This window comes from Neolamprologus multifasciatus, chromosome 4, assembly GCF_963576455.1.
Source record: "Neolamprologus multifasciatus chromosome 4, fNeoMul1.2, whole genome shotgun sequence".
NCBI classification, from domain to species: domain Eukaryota; kingdom Metazoa; phylum Chordata; class Actinopteri; order Cichliformes; family Cichlidae; genus Neolamprologus; species Neolamprologus multifasciatus.
The window spans coordinates 1,472,026-1,490,047 of NC_140442.1; the positions used below are offsets into that span (position 1 = coordinate 1,472,026).

The window sequence follows — 18,022 nt, forward strand, 5'->3', positions numbered from 1 at the left end:
AAATCACTGTAAAAATCATTCATATCACAGAGCTGATACAGCTCACAGATATCTTATTCTTTTAGGTTTTTTTCTTGAGTTTCAGTTTCTATCACCCTTGGAAACACATCAGCTCTCATGCTTACATTGCACAGCCTGTTTTATCAGATTTGTAGTTTCTATGCAAGCACTTTGCGATGCTGGTTTTGACATGTCATACAAATAAACTTTAAAACTACTTAAGAAAGGAACTTAAACAGTTTAATGTTTGTTCATGTTAAACAGTCCAGAGGTCCAGATGAGTGAGTTAGCTGAGGTGACGCCTCAGAGCCCAGAACAGTTTGTGTATCAGGCAGTAAGCATGATTATTGCTGCTGCAGAGGTTTAACACAGGAGTCTGTGGGGACTGACTCACTGCTGGAGCCTCCTGTGGACATTAGAGGAACTTCTCTTATTTTATTTTATTTTTTTGTTTCACACATGGTACAGCAGTAATTCATTTCCCATACACAACCTTCCTTTCAATTAAAGTAACACTGTTTCCATGCATGAAAAGGAGCAGGAAGAAGAATAAATTCTTAATTCTTCTCTTTGGTTTAGCGTCTCACACACACAAATAACTCAGCAGTCAGTGAGGATCCAGGTGTGTTTGAAGTGACCAACAGCTCTGTTCAGATCATCTCGTGTTTCTGTCCTTAAAGCTGTGGAGCTCTCCATGTAAACACAATGAATGCAGAAAACTGTATTTTATGGACAAGAAAAACATGCAGGCAGAAGTTTGGGTGTCATTTTTAATTACATTCAAGTATAAAATCATCATCTTGGTACATTTCCCTTATTTATCCTTTGATTGCGTTCACTGCAGTAGCAATATTAACCAAAGTTGAGCAAACCCGACTCCCAGCAATAAATTAACTACAATAGTGTACGGCCATTCGTTGTTTGACACTTGGAACAGAAAAAAAAAAGAAACTACAGCATGTCTGATGTTGCTCCTCGTCACCATGGCAACATTATAAAAAGCATTAAGGCTCAAATGTCACGCTGTGTCTGTTTGGCGTCACATCAGTTTAAACCAGAGAGTGAAACTGTGAATCTGCACTGAGCAGCAGCCCAGAGAGGCTTGACCTTCTGTGATTACCCTGTGCACGCTGCAGCCACTAGGTGGCAGTGTTTTCACGTGTTGAGCTACAGTCCACCATCATAAGTGAGAATATATCATGAAGATTTAACTGGTTAAAGGCTACTGCACCATCTAACAGAACATCACAACTGCTTCGACTCATTTTGTGGCACTTTAACTGTTTTTAAACAAGAATTTATCATTTAAGAAAACCTGAACCAAAGGAACGATTAAGTTCAGTTCAAGACGGGCAGAGGGGAGTCAGATGACGAGCAGAAAGATGAACGAGGGCACAGTTTGTTAGATTTGTGTTCCTTTAGTTTAAGCATATTTTTAATCCCGATCATTAACATTAAATGGGGAAATTTTGAAGTTCATTTGGTTGAGTTAAAATGTGGATTAAGGAGGTGAGCTGCACATGTAGGCATGACCAGTCTACGTACAGTCAGTGGAAAGAGTCTGCATTTCCTTAGATCACATTAATAAGTGCGTGTCCTCTTATTATTGGCCATTTCATTTGTTAAAGAGTATTTCTAGAGTAAAAGCTGTTAAAAACAATCAGTTTTGGTGATTTTCTTTTAGTGGAAGGACAGATTTTTCGCCCCTATATGCAGGAAAACTCTGGATATCTTCCCATGATTGTTTCTCGTGTTTTTGGTGGCACCTCCATCGTCACATTTACCAAAAGTGATTCAAACTAAGTGAAATAGCACCCCCTAGTGGGCAAAAACTGCACAGGGTGCCTTTAAGAGGAAGGGAAAAAACAGTTCAGTGGATGTTGCATTATGGGATTTTGTAGGAACAAGCATTTTTCCCTCTCTTTGTACTGTAGACACCTACCCGTGTGAGCCACCAAAGGTTAGAGATACCCAATCACTGAGGCGCCCATACAAAATATGTTTAACCTTTTAAAACTGCTCCGTGATTGGCTCAGTGATCTGGACGCCATTTTTCCCCTCAGGTGGGTGTGGTTTCCGTGGAGCTCTCCTGTATGTTTCTAACAGATGACCGAGGGCTTTTCACAGAATTTGTTGTCAAGGTGGAAGTTGGTCGAGTGAAGGAGGACTAACAGCGTGACGCCAACACGAGCAGTGGGATTATTACTCTCTTTGCCTTGAATAGAGTTTATTTACAGACCGAGTGCACAAGAAGGAGGAGTCTGGTTATGAAACGAAACGAGGTATATGAGGCGTGCACACCACCGTCACCACATGCCGTTTGATTTAATTGGGTAAATGCTGAGATCAGGAGGAGCGTTTGGTCCCGGCTTCAGAATCTAAATGTACCACAGCGAGCATCAGTCTGTGGGCCGGTCGTCCCTGGGCGAGTGGAGAGCGAAAAAACTCCAGCTGTGCCCTCGTCATCCGGCCCGGCTCAGATACTGTCGTAGTCCGACTGCCGCCTGCTGGAGTTGGCCACGTGCTCCACCTTGAAGAAGGTTATCGTGCCCAGAAACCCCACCAGGACCAGGATGAGCAGCTGCCAGTGCAACAGCAGGTAGTTACTGTAGTAGAAGGCCAGAGCGGCCATGATGGACTGCACAGGAAATGACAAACACAGGTTAATTCAAAATAAAACTCAGCTGTAAAACAAATCTCCTGTTCAGTGTTTGTGTCACCTGGATGAACTTGAAGACGGCAAAGGCGGGGGCGCTGTTGTCGTGGAACATGAAGCCGATGATGCTGAGGAGCTGCGTGTTGAAGCAGCTGTCACCCAGACCGAGCAGGAAGCTGCAGAACAAGGCCACGCCCACGCTGAGGCACACAAATGGTAACGTTAACCCGACAGCATCGTTTAAATAAGTCAGAGGGCTCGTAACGGAGGCTCAGGGGAAAGAGAACAAGGCTTTTATTGTGAAAAGGTAACAAAACCATTTATTTGCATTATTTCAGTCATTTCATTTTAAATGCACACACATTAATAATCATATATATTAAAAACTTTATAATTTTTCATCAACATCTCTCCTTTTTCATTAGTTTGATAACAAATTATTTTTTAAAAGTCAATTTTGTCGTTATGACTCAGCCTCAGCGCCTCACGTGATTTTTCATTACCTGGGGGTGATGAAGGCCTCCAGATCTGTTCCTTCTTCCGGGGCCAGCGGAGCGTCGCTGGCGATGTTGAGGAAAATCAGGTAGAAGGCGATGATGTGGGTGATGAACCCGAGCAGGACGATGGGGTTCCTCCCAAAGCCGATGCGTTTGTTCAGAATCCCGAACACGCTACCACCTGCCGGAGAGACGCGACACTCCTCAGCTCGTCTCCTTGTTCTCGCCCTGCGGCGTTTTCCCTTCAGACGAACGAAGATGACTCACCTAATATCTCGCCCACGCCGATGCAGATCCCAGAGATCCCGATCAAACTCTTCGCATCCTGGCCGAAGCTCATCATGGCGCCGATGCACGTGCCGTACACGCCGCTGTAGAAGGTCAGCTCCAAACCTGACGGGTCAGTTTGAGGGCTTCAGTATCAGTCGTGTTTAAATGTGCACTGAGCAGCTTTTTGCATTCAATTATTTTCATAACACATCTGATTGTGACTTAAAGGAGACCGTCCTCTCCTCGCCCAGCTCGTCTCCACCCACCTGTGTATCCGATGGAGACGCCCAGCAGCAGCATTTCTTTGGTGATGAACAGCTTACAGGCTTTGACTGCAGACAGGACGGCAGAGGTTAACACGCCGCTCGGGACGTTTCAGCTACAGGCGAGAAACCGAGGGTATTTTTTCAGAAACTCACCGAACGCGTCGAGCGCCTGAGAGCAGAGGTGAGAGCATCCCGAGCTGCAGAGAGGAGAGAGAGCGGGAGGTCCGTCATCCTCATCTAAACAGTCACCGTGAACGTTTCGGCCCCTCGACCTTCTAAGGTTCATATTTATATTTGGGCCCTCCCTCCTGAGCCGCCTCGGTATCCCGGAGACGGAAATGCACAAAAGACCACAAAGGTTGTGTTTACAGTTAAAGGTCGCCTGTCTCATTTCCACAGTCCCTCTGAAATAATGATCCTTCCTCCCGTGGACCAGAGAACCACGGCACCATCCGGCTTTTAAGGGGGAAAAAAAAAAAAAAAAAGAGTTTTCCTGAACATTCCCAATCTACTTCCCATAATACACGGAGCTCTTATTTAAAACGCATCTCAATTTTCATTTTGAATGTACTTGATACTCACACAGCACACTGATCACCTGAATAATTATTAATGACTCAGAAAAAGTTTCCATTTACTCTCATTTTTCTCATTTTCTTTAAATTATGAATCATTTGACTGTTTAACCCTTTAAGACCTACCATAGAACCAAGTCCGCCAGAGCTTATATTATATTTTTACATGCTGTGGAGCCATTTTTGGGAGCGTTTCAAGTTGCTATACATCAATACAACCATTACAGCCTAAATTTTAATAATATGTCTGCATTAAGTGCATAGTAATTACATAAATTGCAAAAAAGTGCAATAAACTACAAAAAAAAAGAAGTAAAATCGTTTTTGTTTTTTTAACATATATTTCTAGTTAGAGAAATTTAAGAGGCTTATCCCTCAAAACTGTAAATACAAAAAAGTTGCACAAAATAGTTTCCCACCACAGGAAATTTATTTTGAGTGTCTTTATAGTTTTATTTTTGAAATACACCAATTTTTATACACTGCAGGAAAAACGAAAATAAATATTATAATGCAAATTTGCAAAAAAGCAGCATATGCATCAAAATAAACTATTTCCAGCAGTGCAATATGAGTCCTAAGCATCCCAGAAACCACACAGAAAGTCATAAAGTCAAAGATAACTTTTAAAAACACCAGTATAGGCTCATGAGGCCCTGATGGTAAAAAACTACATTTCTGCAAAATGACGTCACTTCCGGTTTCGGGCAGGTCATGGCGGACATGCGATAGTTCGCTCTGATGGACGTAGGAAGTGTTACAAACAGCTGATTGGATCAGCAAAGCGTGTTTCTGGAATATTATGTTTTTGTTGCTGCAAGTGCTTTTTATGCAGTTTTTGCAAAGTTATATGTGGAAGGAAACTGTGACCGAGGACAAGCTGATGGCATAAGATGTAAGTACAACTCCTCAGGTTTCATATGCAAAAAACATTATTGCGCTAGCTCACGTGGTTGCAGAGCTACCGGGATTTAAAAATAGTTACGCAAAACAGAGCGTGCTGCTCTGACCGGCTTTAAAGGGTTAAGATCAAAGCTTCGTGTCTAAGTGAGGTGAAGCCATCCCAGGCCGTGTTTGAACATACAGCCAATCTGTGTGATTGGACAGTGAAACTGCAAGCCAATGAGCTTGCAGTTTCACAGTCGGACCCGCCCACTCCACCTGTTTGTGTTTTAAAAAAACAACGACAGCAGTGAAAACGCTCAAAGCTTCCATATATTTTTCAGTGCAGCCGTAAACACGTGAACGCTCGCCGGGTGGAGCAGGTGAGGCTGATGCAGAGGTGGGGTCTGAATCCACGCCGGGGTCATTTCCCACTAGCATCTACTCGACTCAACTCTATTGCATTTCACTCGTTTTCCATTCCAACTGGGTCATTAAGGCAAAGCTGTGCCCTCCTTTCAATGAGACGAGCAACAATGGAGGACATCGAGGTGAAGGTCCACCTGCTGCTCGCTCTGCAGCTTTTTCCCAGGATGAAACACGAGAGCCCACGAAGGCGGCGGGCGGCGCGTGCACACACTTCCCTCACTGCTGGATTTTTTTTTCTTTTTTAAAAATGGAGCTTTGATGGCCCCGCTGATGACTCATCTCGTCACGTCCCTCCCTGACCAATCAGTGGTCGAGCAGGCATTATAAAAAAAATCCTGGTACCAGGAAGTCGAAGTAGGTCATAGTGAAAAAGAAAAAAAGAAACCGTGTTACTGCGCATCTTTCCCTGCCGCCTGTCCACCGTTCTGTCACAATAAAGTCTTAAAAAGCCCCAAAATTATTTAAAATAAAACTGAATTTTGTTGAAATGCATCATTTCCAGGTCTTTAATAACAAAAAGCAACACACAGAGACATCTCCATCTTTTCCTGAACTCAGTCACCCAAATGACATCCGTTCCACTCTTAAGCGATGGCCCTGCAGACCTCAGTCTGCATGTTGTAGCTGTTTCCTGTCAGCAGGGGGCAGTGAAGAGGCGCTCTAACAGAGCTGAAGGTTGAAACAACGAGAGAGTCCCGCTGCAGCGGCGTGTGCAGTCTCTCATGATCTTTGAGCGTTTTTTTTGTTTTTTTGCTCTGTTGTTGCTCCTCGTCCGGTTCCATCCAATCAGCATCTGACCCACAAGGCTGCACACGCCTCTGCGTACACAGACACAGACCATAATGTCACCTGAGTGCTCACCTGGTTGCGGTGTTGTCGCAGGATTCCTCCTGCAACAGCGGCTCAGTCGCCTCAGCAGAGGAAGAGCTTTCAGAATCAGGCTTCCTGATGAGGAAGAAGAGGAAGCAGCCGACCAGGCTTATCACCGTCAGAGAGATGAACACCGTCCGCCGGTCCTTGTCTGAGAGGAACAGCGTGAGTCAGACGCTTTTCATGAGACGACCACACAGGAAGTTAATGCTATAAAAAGCGCCGTGTGAGGCTCAAAGAAAATGGCTGGAATCAGACCTGTGATGTGGACGTGTCCGTGCCAGGCGCAGTAGATGTAGAGGTTCCCAAAGAACAAGCTGCAGAGAGAAGGAGGACGTTTAAAACGGCGTGCACAGAAATCATCATGTGACTCAACTTCCCACAGAGCGCCATGAGTTTCAGAATCCACCGGTCACGTGAGCCACTCACGGTGAGAGCTGTTCACGAGCACCACAGTATCATATTCACCAGCATGCTGCACTGAACATGCTCTGCCATAAAGCTCGCCATCGTTACCGTGGTTCCCGTACAGCTGGGTGACCTCTGACCTGTTCATAGTGACAGTAAGGCTTATATCCAATCAGATTTCTTATTACAGGCACAACAGCTGGCCATCAGGAAGACCACTGTAAACCTACATCCATCTTTTATTTACAGTCTATGGCCTGCTGACGTGGTCATTGAGCAGAATCTGAAACGTTCTGAGGTTTGTATGGCGGTGGTTTGGCTTTTAGACCAAACTGGGGGCAACATGGGGGTCATTGAAGCTTACATCCTGACTATGTGCTGCTGAAGGTTTACCTGAACTGCAGCAGCGCCCAGAATATACCACTGTTTCTCCCAATGGTGCTGTCCGTGGAGTTGATGGTGAGGACGTTCCCCTGAGCTGTCCACAGCACTAGAGTGCACAAATCAAAATGTCAGACATGTGCACAGACCAAGCGTCTTTTCCAAATATCCGGGCTACAGGGATGCTGCTGCTTTACCTGCTGCTGCTATTCCAACCAGCACGGACGCCGTGTAGAAGCTCCAGGTGTACGGGTAGATGAACATGGCGATGTACAGGCTGTGGAAGACGACAGTGCAGGAATTAGGTTTGTTTTCTATTGAAGGGGTGGAAGAGAGTGGATGCGAGTGTGCAGGTACCTGTACAAAAGCCCGCTGAAGAACATGGAGAGCTGGGGCCCGATGACCGCCACCACCGACGGGGCGATGAGGTTGGATGCAGAGAAAACGCCATAGATGATGGCCATGCTGCGAGAGGCAGAGCACAGTCAGGCACCTCGCTTTAAAATTTGAAGCCACGCGAAGTGCACAAAACCAAACTTTACAACCACCACACAGAAGAAAAAGGAGCGGTTTAGGTTCCTGCTGACGGCCTTGCAGTGCTTTCCACCAATCAGCTGTTTTCAAGGCTGTGCCTCTGCTAACGTGATGTACTAACGAAGCCCTCTGCTTCAGTTAAATGCTCTTGAACTCTTTGGTCACAGAACACTGACGAACTCCGGATGATCTGCTTGATCCACTCATACGGCATCATGGGAAATGTGGTTGTAATCACATGGTTGGTAGTTAACAGCTTCCTTCATTAGCTTTTTTTTTGGTGAAAGTTGTTTTTTGAGCCTTCTGCAGACATCTGAACACTTTTCTGTTTTTTTCTGCTGCTGGCACCGAATTGAAATGAATATAGATTTAAAACAACAACAACAACAAAAACAGTGAAATGTCTCCGTTTTAAATGTGACGTCTTTTCACTGCTTAAAATCAGCTTTAAATAATCGACAGTGATTATGGTCTCCTCACTTTCTTCGGTTCAATAAGATTAACCTTAGACTGAATTAACCCCTCGGCGCTTTCTGGCCGCGACTGATTCGATTTGAGAAAGTGCCACCAGTCGACACTTGTTTACCTCGTGTATCCGCTCCCGTGAAACTCGGTGCTGTTGAAGCTCTTGATCACTGTTTGCTGTTAAGATAAAGAAAAAATGACTTATAAGATGTAAAGTCTGCGTAACTTTAACAGAAGTGCGGTCAGTGACAAACTTACCTCTATATTGCCACATGTCTGAAAAGCTGTGAACATGAACATAAAGCCGAAGCCGAGGATGATGATGTTTAAAAGCTTCTTCCCTTCTGGACTCATTCTGGAGGTTATCTGAACTCCCAGAGGAAGTAAAAACCAAAAATACAAAAAAAAATAATAATCTACTGTTGGTGTGAAGAGCTCATCTGAGAATAGAAACAAAGGAACATGTCAGAATATGTCTGTAAGAAGCTTTAATCAGTCAACAGCAATAAAACTAAGCCACATTTATATTAAATTAAACACCCATTTTCTGCGACACTGCCTTCAAAGCAGTGTAGTGTGATTGATGTGATGTACGCCGAATTATAAAGAAGACAGTCTGGGCTGAATGACCACAGCTGTGTGCTCTCACTTGTGTGCTACCTGATTTTATATGAAAGAGCGTTTAATTTAGACATTTCTAAACGAGATTCGGTCTGCTGCTCGTTGCTAGAAATGCATAATGCGGAAATGCTATTTCTAATGACAAGAGACTACTTTTAGTTTTTTAAGTGTCACGCTTACAGAGCAGTTGTGCCCGGACAGTCAGCCGTGATCAGCTCACCAAATCTGCCGACGCTGCTGAGCTAACCTGCCCGCTTTTCTCCTCCCTCAGTCGGTCAGCTCTTCGTGGGAACCCCCGCAGCCATTTATCACCGTTCGGACCCTAAACCAACTTTAACACCATGTTTCCGCCGTGGAAAGCTGGTTCCCGGAGCTCTTTCACAGCACCGATAAACAGGACTGACCTGAAACTAAAACGAGGGTCATGTGAGCGAAATCAGCTGACAGGCTAACAGGCGCTGCTACAAGGAAACGGCTAAAAACTTGCACATGCGCAGAAAGAAACTCACGCAACCCGCGAGCAAGGCGTTTCTCTTGGTTTCCGTTTCCGATTTAATTTTTTTAATATTACATTTATTATATTTAAACCCTCTGGATTTCCTGTTCTGTAGGGGGAGCTCTCGAGTTCGCCCAGAAGGCGTCTGAGGCGCTGTAGAATAAAATGTTCGCAAAATACTTATATTTATACTTATATTATTTTTCTCACACACACGCGCGCGCACGCACGCACGAAAAAACTGTATATTTGCAACGTGGACATTGTCCAGTTTACGACATCCGCCATCTTGATTTGGGGCATGAAGCCAGCAGTAGGTTGTGGCGGTTGAAGGTGTGGCATCATCACACCTACTGCTTTTTCTACACACAGGTAAGCTTCTGCTGTGGGCTAACCGCGCTTCTGAGTTGTTGTTGTTGTTGTTGTTGTTTTTTAATTTTTTAATATAGATCTTTATTGGAAGAAAGAACAAAGTACAAACTCATTAACTTAAAATAAATAGATTATACAGTCATACTTATCAGAGCTTAAACACAAAAGAGACAAGTGTGAGAGTGGGAGCAGAAAACAAGAGGAAAAATAGCAAAAACTGAAGAAGCTTTTGTATCAAGCATGAATGAATGAACTAATATTTAGTTTAGTTAAGTTCTAACTGTGTCTTTAATTAGAAGTCTGATAGTGTTAAAACATAATTTCATTAGGGCTTATTAAATTAAAGTTGTGGAATTCCATCATAAAGGTGAGGAAATGAGGTTTTCTGTTTAGAAATTTACATTTATGAATGTGAAAATTGCCAAAAGGAGAAAATAAGTGAAGAAACCAGACCTTCTTCCACACACAAGATGACTAAAAAAAGTTATATCCATCAAAGCTAAGCTTTTTTTTTTTTTTTTTTTTTTAATGAAACAGTTTTTAATGACATTGTTATCAGAGTCAGACACTTTGAGCCCAACTTCTCAATAGTTACTCTGGCTTTTGTATTCATTAATTTCAGGGTTGTTGATTTTTTTTAATTTTTGCTCAAATACACAATTTATTATATTAGCTCAAACTATTACAAAAGTAATAAATATACATATAAATGTTGTAACTAATATATATCAAAGAGGACTGTCTCTGGGTTACGTCTGGTGTCAGCGCAGGACTTCAGTAACAGGGCTGCACATATGTTGTGGGATACTTACAGCCTGTGATTACTGTTATATAAAAGATGTTGATAAACAGTTATAAGAGAGATATCAACACAATTAAAGGTGAAATTTAACTTATTTTGTTAGTTTTTATGCACTTTGCTTTTCTGGAAGCTGGGATAAGAGAAAATGCCATTCTGGAGGTTCTCGGGAATTATTTTGTGTTTTAGACAACAGTTTGAAATAAAATTTTCAACAACATAATTCACTACATAAAAAATGTATGTTTGGTGCACGCGTCATTTTCAGAGTCATGAGTGGGACAGTATTTAGCAATAGCAATTCATTGTTAAGTGGTTAGTGGTAATGTTCTAAACAGAGGAACACCAAGTGTGGTGTATGTGCGCACTGATCCACAACATGGTCAATAAAGTAAGTCACTTTCCACTAAAAGGGTTGTTAAGTTATCAGAGAGAACATAACATTGTAGAATGACCCAATAAAAACATCTTGTTTTGTTTCCTCGTGTTTAATGTAAAGCCTGCCATCACCGCACCGTGGCGCTCGGGAGCGGATTACACTCCGTTTGTTTTCCGCGTGGAAGAAGAAGCTCTAGTCGCTGCTGGCTCGGCGCGGTTCGGAGAAATTTGTGGCGTGCTCTGTGCTTTTGGCGGCAGTAAACTGAGCCACATCCGCGAGATTCTGCTTAAATCGCTCCGTTCTGTCTCTGCGTAGCGTTTCGAGCCGCGCAGGCGCAATCTGTGTTACTTTCCGGACTGTTCTGGGAGCTTCCCGGGCCTCTCGCGCCAGGCAGCATGAGTTACGGCAGGCCTCCGCCGGACGTCGACGGCATGACTTCCCTCAAAGTGGACAATCTAACGTACCGGACCTCTCCCGAAGCCCTCCGCCGGGTGTTTGAGAAGTACGGCCGGGTAGGGGACGTCTACATCCCGCGAGACCGCTACACCAAGGAAAGCCGGGGCTTCGCGTTTGTTCGGTTCCACGACAAACGGGACGCCGAAGACGCGATGGACGCCATGGACGGCGCGCTGCTGGACGGGCGGGAGCTGCGGGTCCAGATGGCCCGGTACGGCAGACCCCCCGACTCCCATTACGGCGGAGGACGACGAGGAGGAGGACCGAGCCGGAGGTACAGCGGACGGCGGAGCAGAAGGTAAGGAGAGGCCGGATCTCTGGTGTGCAGAGCGAGCGTGACTGAATGTGGATCATTTACTTTCCCCCACAACACTGTAATTGAGACTCCACCATTTATCAATGATTGCATTTAATTATCCAGAGATTTATGAGTTATTTGATTAAAGTAAAGACCGGAGGTTTTCTTCAGACCAGCTGATTGGAGGCTCGGAGCTAACCAGGAGATCCAGATGGCTCCTGACTGTCAGCTCTGCTCACTTCAGCTCCAGCCCTGCAGCTCATGTTCTCCTCAGTTCAGATCCAGCTGTTTTTTCTTTGACTGTAACTCAACCCACTGAATGTATCCAGCTGTTCCCCCAGCCCGAGACGCAGGAGACGGAGCAGATCCCGCAGCAGGAGCCGCACGCCTTCCCGAAGCCGGTCCCGCTACAGCAGATCCAGGTCCCGGTCCTACTCCAGGTCCAAGTCCCGCTCTCCCAGGACCAAGAAGACCAAGGCGCGCTCTCCTTCCAGGTCTAGGTCCCGGTCCAGATCCAGATCCAGGTCTAGGTCCAGAAGCCGCACCCCTTCCTCCAAGAGAGGGTCCAGGTCGAGATCTAAAAGCCAGCCAAAGTCAGCCGCAGAAAATGGAAATGAAACCTCGTAGAGGTGAGTTTAAACGTTAGCGGCCATTTTATTAGATACACACATTTTTCCCTCAGATGATCAGCAGGATTTTTTCCCCAGTCTAACAAAAGTCTCTAAACTTCTCAGTTATAGAAGTTGTGTATTTAAAAAACAAAATGTGGAATTCTCTCCTCCCCAAGCTGCGTATCCTGTTTGCTAAGGTGGAGTTTGAGCTGAGCTGAGGCAGAATGAGCAGGTACAAGGTGTGTGGCGAGCTGCAGCAGCAGGGTGGAGGCAGTCAGTGTTGGTTTGGTGGTGTTGAGGTATGTGTGTCTGCTGTCTTGACTGCGCACAAAGGAGCGGCGGTTTGTGGTGCTCGAAGGGTTGCATCACTTCCTCTTAGCTCCACCTCATTTGAATTTGTGCACATTAGATAGAGAAGGGTGACTTTACATGAGCTGGCCTCTCCAGGTGTATCTGCTGACTCTTGCTCTTATTTTGAAACTTCGTGTGCTCATCCACACATTCGGGGGCTCGTTGGAGAGTCAGATGTTTGACTCGCACGCCCTCTGCAGTAGTATTCATGTTTTACTCCTGCGCAGATACTTCAAACACTGAGCTGTGCAGGCGATGCATGCTTGTGCTTGCAAAATGACCTGTGCCTCACTTGTGACCTGAACTTCACGCTCGTTAACCCGTCCATCCTCCTGTTGCTGGCAGTCCTCATCGTCCTCTGCAGACTCAGAGAGCTCGATGGTTTTCCAGCTGCTGCAGGTTTTGTTTGAGCAGAAGAAGAATTAGCAGCAGCTGTGGTCTGAGGCGGTGCCATTGAAGTTTGCAGAGCTCGAGATAGCGACCTGAGCAGGACGTCCTGCAGGGAAGTAAAATGAGATGTGAAGCAGCAGAGCCAGCTGGTTCCGGCTGCCTGCAAGAAGGAGTAAAACCAGCTGCTGTGGTCCAAACCAGTCCAGAACATTCAGAGCTCATGCAGCTGAGCAACAACGACAGCGAGCTGGTCCACAAGCAGCTGCCGAACTTTCAAAATAAGAGCAAGGGCTTCCTCCACATGTGTGTTGTGTTTTTCTCAGATGGGCATAAAGTAGCTAACTGTGTGATCACAGCCAGAGAGTAAAATGAGAGTTCGGTTAACAGCGATCACGATGTCTGCTCCAGTGATCTGAGCTTCACGTGTGAATTTGCACGTTTCTCATCAGCCTCGTATAAAATGCTTCTTTCTGTGTCAGCTGCTACTTTCTTTAACTTTTATTCCCGACGTTTGTTTGATTCACAGTTTCGGTTAAAGACGTGTGACCTCCCGGACCGGCTCCCACGCAAGCAGCAGAGTCCAGCTGTGAAAGGTTATTTTGTCTTCCGTGCTTTGGTTCATTTCCTTTTTTTCGCTGATTTATTGTGATTTTGTTTCCTTTTCATGTCCCGATTACGGTTTAAATGGTGTTTTCAGACCTGGATTTAAAGATGAAATGTTCCACTGCTTTCATGTTATCATCTCCTCTCTGGCCTGCATCACAAAGGTGTCAGAACTGCAACACAGTCACATGTGTGAACTGATGAATTGTGTACTATTGTTGCTGAGAAAACTCTGATGGGTGAATCGCCTCAGTTTCTAATATTACTAAACCTTCTATAATAATACGTCTGATGCTTTTAGTTGAGTTTGGACACAAAGGTCTGTCCTTTGTGTCCAAACTGTCCTTTATGATAACAGAAAACCTCATTTAAGCTTGAAATTAGCTGTGATCTCCCTTTGTGATACAGGCCCACAAAATAATGCTTAAAGGATAATTTATGTGTAGATCTTCTTGGGGGTGGGGCTACAGGAAAGTGTTTATACCTGAGCAAACACTGAGCTCCCTGCAGGTCCAGATTCAAACCCAGAGCTGCTGTCAGAGCCACCAGTCCCGTGATCGCTCTTTAAATCAGCATCTGAATTCACTGTTAACACAAAAGACTCACAAAACTAAGCAGGTTAAAGTGTCTGTGAGTTAAAATTCCAGTTTTTGTGAATGGAGCCTGGTGTAGTGTGGAAAGACTGCGTCCATTTCCACGACGAGCGCAGCGTGTTTCACTTCCTGATGCAATTCCAGAGATGGCTGTGTTCACAGCTGTGTGTGGACTTAGTCTGCGTGGGGGTGTGGCCTGCTGTCACACGCAGCAGGTGACACCTCAGCTGAGCTCACCTTAAAGAAATACAGTGATTGAAATCAGCAGAAGAAGAAGTCTTTTACTGCGTTTCCTGGAAGCTGCAGCAGCTCCTGATCGACACACAAACGACTTTTTTTAAAATTACTTATTGTTTTCTTTATTTTAACCTTTGTGTACGTCGCTTTGTGACTCCCCGTCTGCGAAAAGCGCTTAATAAATAAACTTTACCTTACTTATCAACAAAATCAACATTTATATTGATTAGACGGCTCTAATGAAAATACGAGTCGCACACGAGTCGTTTAAGTGTTCGAAAGGAAAGAACGGATCAGCTTCTTCAGAAGCTGCAGGGAAGCTCAGGCCGTCCAGCGCTGCTCCTTAAATCCCCAAATCTCTGAAAAACTGAACCAAGCCAGAATTATACTTTAAGCATCCGTTTGTTTTCTGTCTCCATCTGCTTTTCTCGTCTGATAAAGTGACATGAAACACTTCCCCCTGTAGAACTGTAGCTTTTTATTTCCAGTGTGTTTATTTAGCTTTTTCATTGAATTTCTGCATTTAAAAAAACACAAACTAGACATTTGTGCAGCTCAGTGTTTGTCAGGTTATTCCAACCTTTTCAGGACACACACTGACTCCTTTGTTCTTTTTCTAATGCTAACCCTGCTCGTGTGTTTTTTTGTGCACTAGGCGCAGTTGTGTAGCAGTTGAGTTTTGCTGGTTAGCTGTTAAGGTGGCGTGTTGCGCCGACGTGTTCTCCTGATTGGTCCTGTGACCGCGGCGCTAACGACTGCTTCAGTCTCGGCTTCTGTACAAAGACACGTTTTTTCTCTTGTACACAAATGTGACTTTCAATAAAGATTTGATGTTTTGTGTATAAAGTTGTCGTCTCGTCATTCGGCTGTGCGTGTGGTGATGTCACGCAGGAGGAATCCAAACAAGTCAAAGTTATGGATGTGAACTTCTGCACAGCAAAGATGAAGACTTGGATACAAACTATTGTAAGTGTGGGATTATGTCCCAGCATCATCCCAACAGTTGGGAAATTCCAGAGTTGTAGCAGCTGGAACATGAAATACAGCCTGTGACTAAATCTCTTAAATAGATTACTAATAAAGGGATGGGTAAGCCTAAAATGTTTTACTTTTCAACATGAATAATGCACTAACACGGCTGTGGATGGATTCATTTACATCATCGTAAATTGTTCCAATAGGATCAGTCCGGTGGTAAATGACCACCTCCGGTGCGATTGTTCAGCAGGACGCTGGTAGAAACGACTGTTGGCTGAAAGCAAGTTTATTTATATATCACAATTCAACAACGAGGTGATTCAAAGTGCTTTACAGAGACATGAGAAACAAAAGCAAATGAAAAGCAGGATTTAAAATTGATTAAAACAAACAAACAAAACATAAAATCAAAACAGATAAAATCAGAAGTTAAAATGTAAGTTTTGAAATTTAAGCTTAAGTGTGGATTTGGTGCTTTATTCAAATGCAACTGAGAACAGGTGAGTCTTCAACCTGGATTTAAATAAACTGTTTCAGCTGATCTGAGGCTTTCTGGGAGTTTGTTCCAGATATAAGGAGCATAAAAGCTGAATGCAGCTTCTCCGTGTCTGGTTCTGACTCTGGGAACTGATAAAAGACCGGATCCAGATGACCTGAGGGATCTGGAAGGTTCATACTGGGTCAGGAGGTCATATGCAGGAGAGGAAAATGAATGAGGGGCACAGTAGGTCAATCCTCACCTCCTGTTCACAGGTGACTGAGCCACAGGTTGGCTCTGATGTGTGAGTGTTAGATCAAAGCACTATAGGACAGTGTGTGATGGAGACGTGGTCGTTTGAGGACTCAGACTGAGTAGAAATGTGCTCTGTAAGTACCAGTAAATGTACATTTACAAAGGAAGGGGAGCGGGGGGGGGGGGGGGGGTGGCATGTTAGAAGGCAGTGAGACGGAGAGGCAGCAGTGTGGAGGTGAGAGCAGGAAGGTAGGAAATACGAGCAGTAAAGGAAGATGCTGGCTGAGAAATGTCTGCAGGGACGTGTCAGGCGGAGGCCTCAGCAGAGAGGTCATGTGCACAGCAATGAGCGAGTCGCATCACGAGTGCACAGCCTCTTCATGGTCACCACCTCTCAGGCTTAGACGTGTTTGGGATGCAGAAACGTCAACGACGTCAACAAACTGAGATCTCACTCAGTGCACCGCTGACCTGAGGCTTCAAGCTGCTTCGGTTTGTGGTGTCACGCCTCCTCATGTGGTCTTTGTGTTTATTAAAATGGCAAAACCAGCCCATCCATCCATTCGCTTCTGTTTATCCTTTTCAGGGTCACGGGGGCGCTGGAGCCTATCCCAGCTGTCATAGGGTGAGAGGCGGGGTCCACCCTGGACAGGTCGCCAGTCGGTCGCAGGGCCAACACACAGGGACAGACAACCATTCGCACTCACATTCACTCGCACATTCACACCTAGTGACAATTTGGATTGTCCAGATCCAATTAACCTATCCCCACAAGCTGCATGTCTTTGGACGGTGGGTGGAAGCCGGAGTACCCGGAGGGAACCCACGCAAACACGGGGAGAACATGCAAACTCCGCAAAAACCAAAACCAGCCCTTCTCGTGGAAAGTCCTGCTGATGTCTCTGGCAGTTATTTTAGCTTCGTATGCAAATCAAAGACATTTCTACAATCACTGGGGCATAAAGCCTAAATTACAGATTTATAATTCATATATTATTATTATTATTTGACTCCTGTTGAATTTAAACGTGCTCAAAAATGTTAGGCTGCTGAAAAAACACATTTACCTCCATCCTTACTATGATAAAGAGGACACGTCGGTCACCACGGTGAGGTTTTATCTTTGTATTGATTAAACGTGCTTGTTTTGTTTGTACATGTTATATATTGTGCGTGTTGTCTGGTCGGCTGGGTGACAGACTTTCTGACTAATGGGTCACAATGTGTGAGGGTGAATCATGTATTTTCTGATGTGCTCTCCTCCTCTACTGGATCACCCCAGGGTTGCTGCCTCTCTCCCCTTCTGTTCATTCTGTACACAAATGAGTGTCGCAGCAGTTTCACGAACACATCCTGAAGTTTGCTGACGACACAGTGATCGTCAGTCTTCTAGTGGGGACGAGTCAGGCCATGGACAGGTAGTAGATGATTTTGTGAATTGGTGTGATGAGTCCTTCCTTTCACTTAATGTGTCAAAAACTAAAGACATGATTATTGATTTTAGGAAGTCCTCTTACAGCTCATCACCTACTATCATTAAAACTGCCGATATTGGGATCGTTGAGAGTTATAAATATCTAGCTGTGGTACTTGACCATAAACTGTGTTTTGAATCTCATGCTGATGCCACTACTAAAAAAGTTCAACAAAGACTTTTCTTTTTAAGGAAAATGAGATCTTTTAATGTCTCATCTGAGATGTTGTCCTTGTTTTATAGAAGTTTTATCGAATCTGTGACGTCTTTTTGTATCGCTGCGTGGTTTGGTAACCTGACGGTGAAGAATAAGAATCGGTTGGGACTTCTGGTAAAAACTGCTAGCAAAATTTCAGGGTGCTGGCAAGATGGACTTTTGGCCATTTACAATAGAAATG

At 44.6% G+C, this 18,022-nt stretch overlaps 2 protein-coding genes across 10 annotated transcripts; one reads left to right on the forward strand and one right to left on the reverse strand.

Annotated features, from left to right (window-relative positions):
* Positions 1-430: 430 nt before the first annotated feature.
* Positions 431-9,356, reverse strand: mfsd11 (major facilitator superfamily domain containing 11). 2 transcript variants are annotated; one of them, XM_085157879.1, is made up of 14 exons: positions 9,035-9,356; positions 8,492-8,673; positions 8,355-8,410; positions 7,592-7,699; positions 7,432-7,511; positions 7,247-7,343; positions 6,704-6,762; positions 6,437-6,596; positions 3,843-3,886; positions 3,690-3,755; positions 3,421-3,546; positions 3,160-3,334; positions 2,721-2,856; positions 431-2,638 (listed from the first exon to the last, which is right to left on the reverse strand). In XM_085157879.1, exons 2-14 carry the CDS (start codon positions 8,585-8,587, stop codon positions 2,477-2,479), a joined length of 1,365 nt encoding a protein of 454 aa, XP_085014005.1. In that variant the 5' UTR covers positions 8,588-8,673; positions 9,035-9,356; the 3' UTR covers positions 431-2,476. The 2 variants fall into 2 exon arrangements, with proteins under 2 accessions (XP_085014005.1, XP_085014004.1); XM_085157878.1 differs by having other exon boundaries at positions 9,075-9,355.
* A 1,567-nt stretch (positions 9,357-10,923) lies between these two features.
* Positions 10,924-15,285, forward strand: srsf2b (serine and arginine rich splicing factor 2b). Of its 8 annotated transcripts, XR_014873855.1 has the most exons (5): positions 10,924-11,654; positions 11,984-12,283; positions 12,442-12,504; positions 13,533-13,599; positions 15,095-15,285. XR_014873855.1 is itself a non-coding variant. In XM_085157886.1 (3 exons), the coding sequence occupies exons 1-2, from the start codon at positions 11,296-11,298 to the stop codon at positions 12,279-12,281; spliced, it is 657 nt and encodes a 218-aa protein (XP_085014012.1). In that variant the 5' UTR covers positions 10,924-11,295; the 3' UTR covers positions 12,282-12,283; positions 12,442-15,285. The 8 variants fall into 8 exon arrangements, 3 of the variants coding, with proteins under 3 accessions (XP_085014012.1, XP_085014011.1, XP_085014013.1); XR_014873854.1 differs by having other exon boundaries at positions 12,442-13,599; XR_014873851.1 differs by having other exon boundaries at positions 12,442-13,063; positions 13,269-15,285.
* The last annotated feature ends 2,737 nt before the right edge of the window (positions 15,286-18,022 follow it).

Coding starts and splice junctions, on each gene's coding strand:
- mfsd11 (XM_085157879.1), bottom strand. CDS start 8,587: ATGAGTCCAGAAGGGAAGAAGCTTTTAAACATCATCATCCTCGGCTTC. Junction 7,344..7,431: donor GGTTGGAATAGCAGCAGCAG/GTAAAGCAGCAG, acceptor TGTGCACTCTAG/TGCTGTGGACAGCTCAGGGG. Junction 3,887..6,436: donor TGCGACAACACCGCAACCAG/GTGAGCACTCAG, acceptor TCCTCTCTGCAG/CTCGGGATGCTCTCACCTCT.
- srsf2b (XM_085157886.1), top strand. CDS start 11,296: ATGAGTTACGGCAGGCCTCCGCCGGACGTCGACGGCATGACTTCCCTC. Junction 11,655..11,983: donor AGCGGACGGCGGAGCAGAAG/GTAAGGAGAGGC, acceptor GAATGTATCCAG/CTGTTCCCCCAGCCCGAGAC.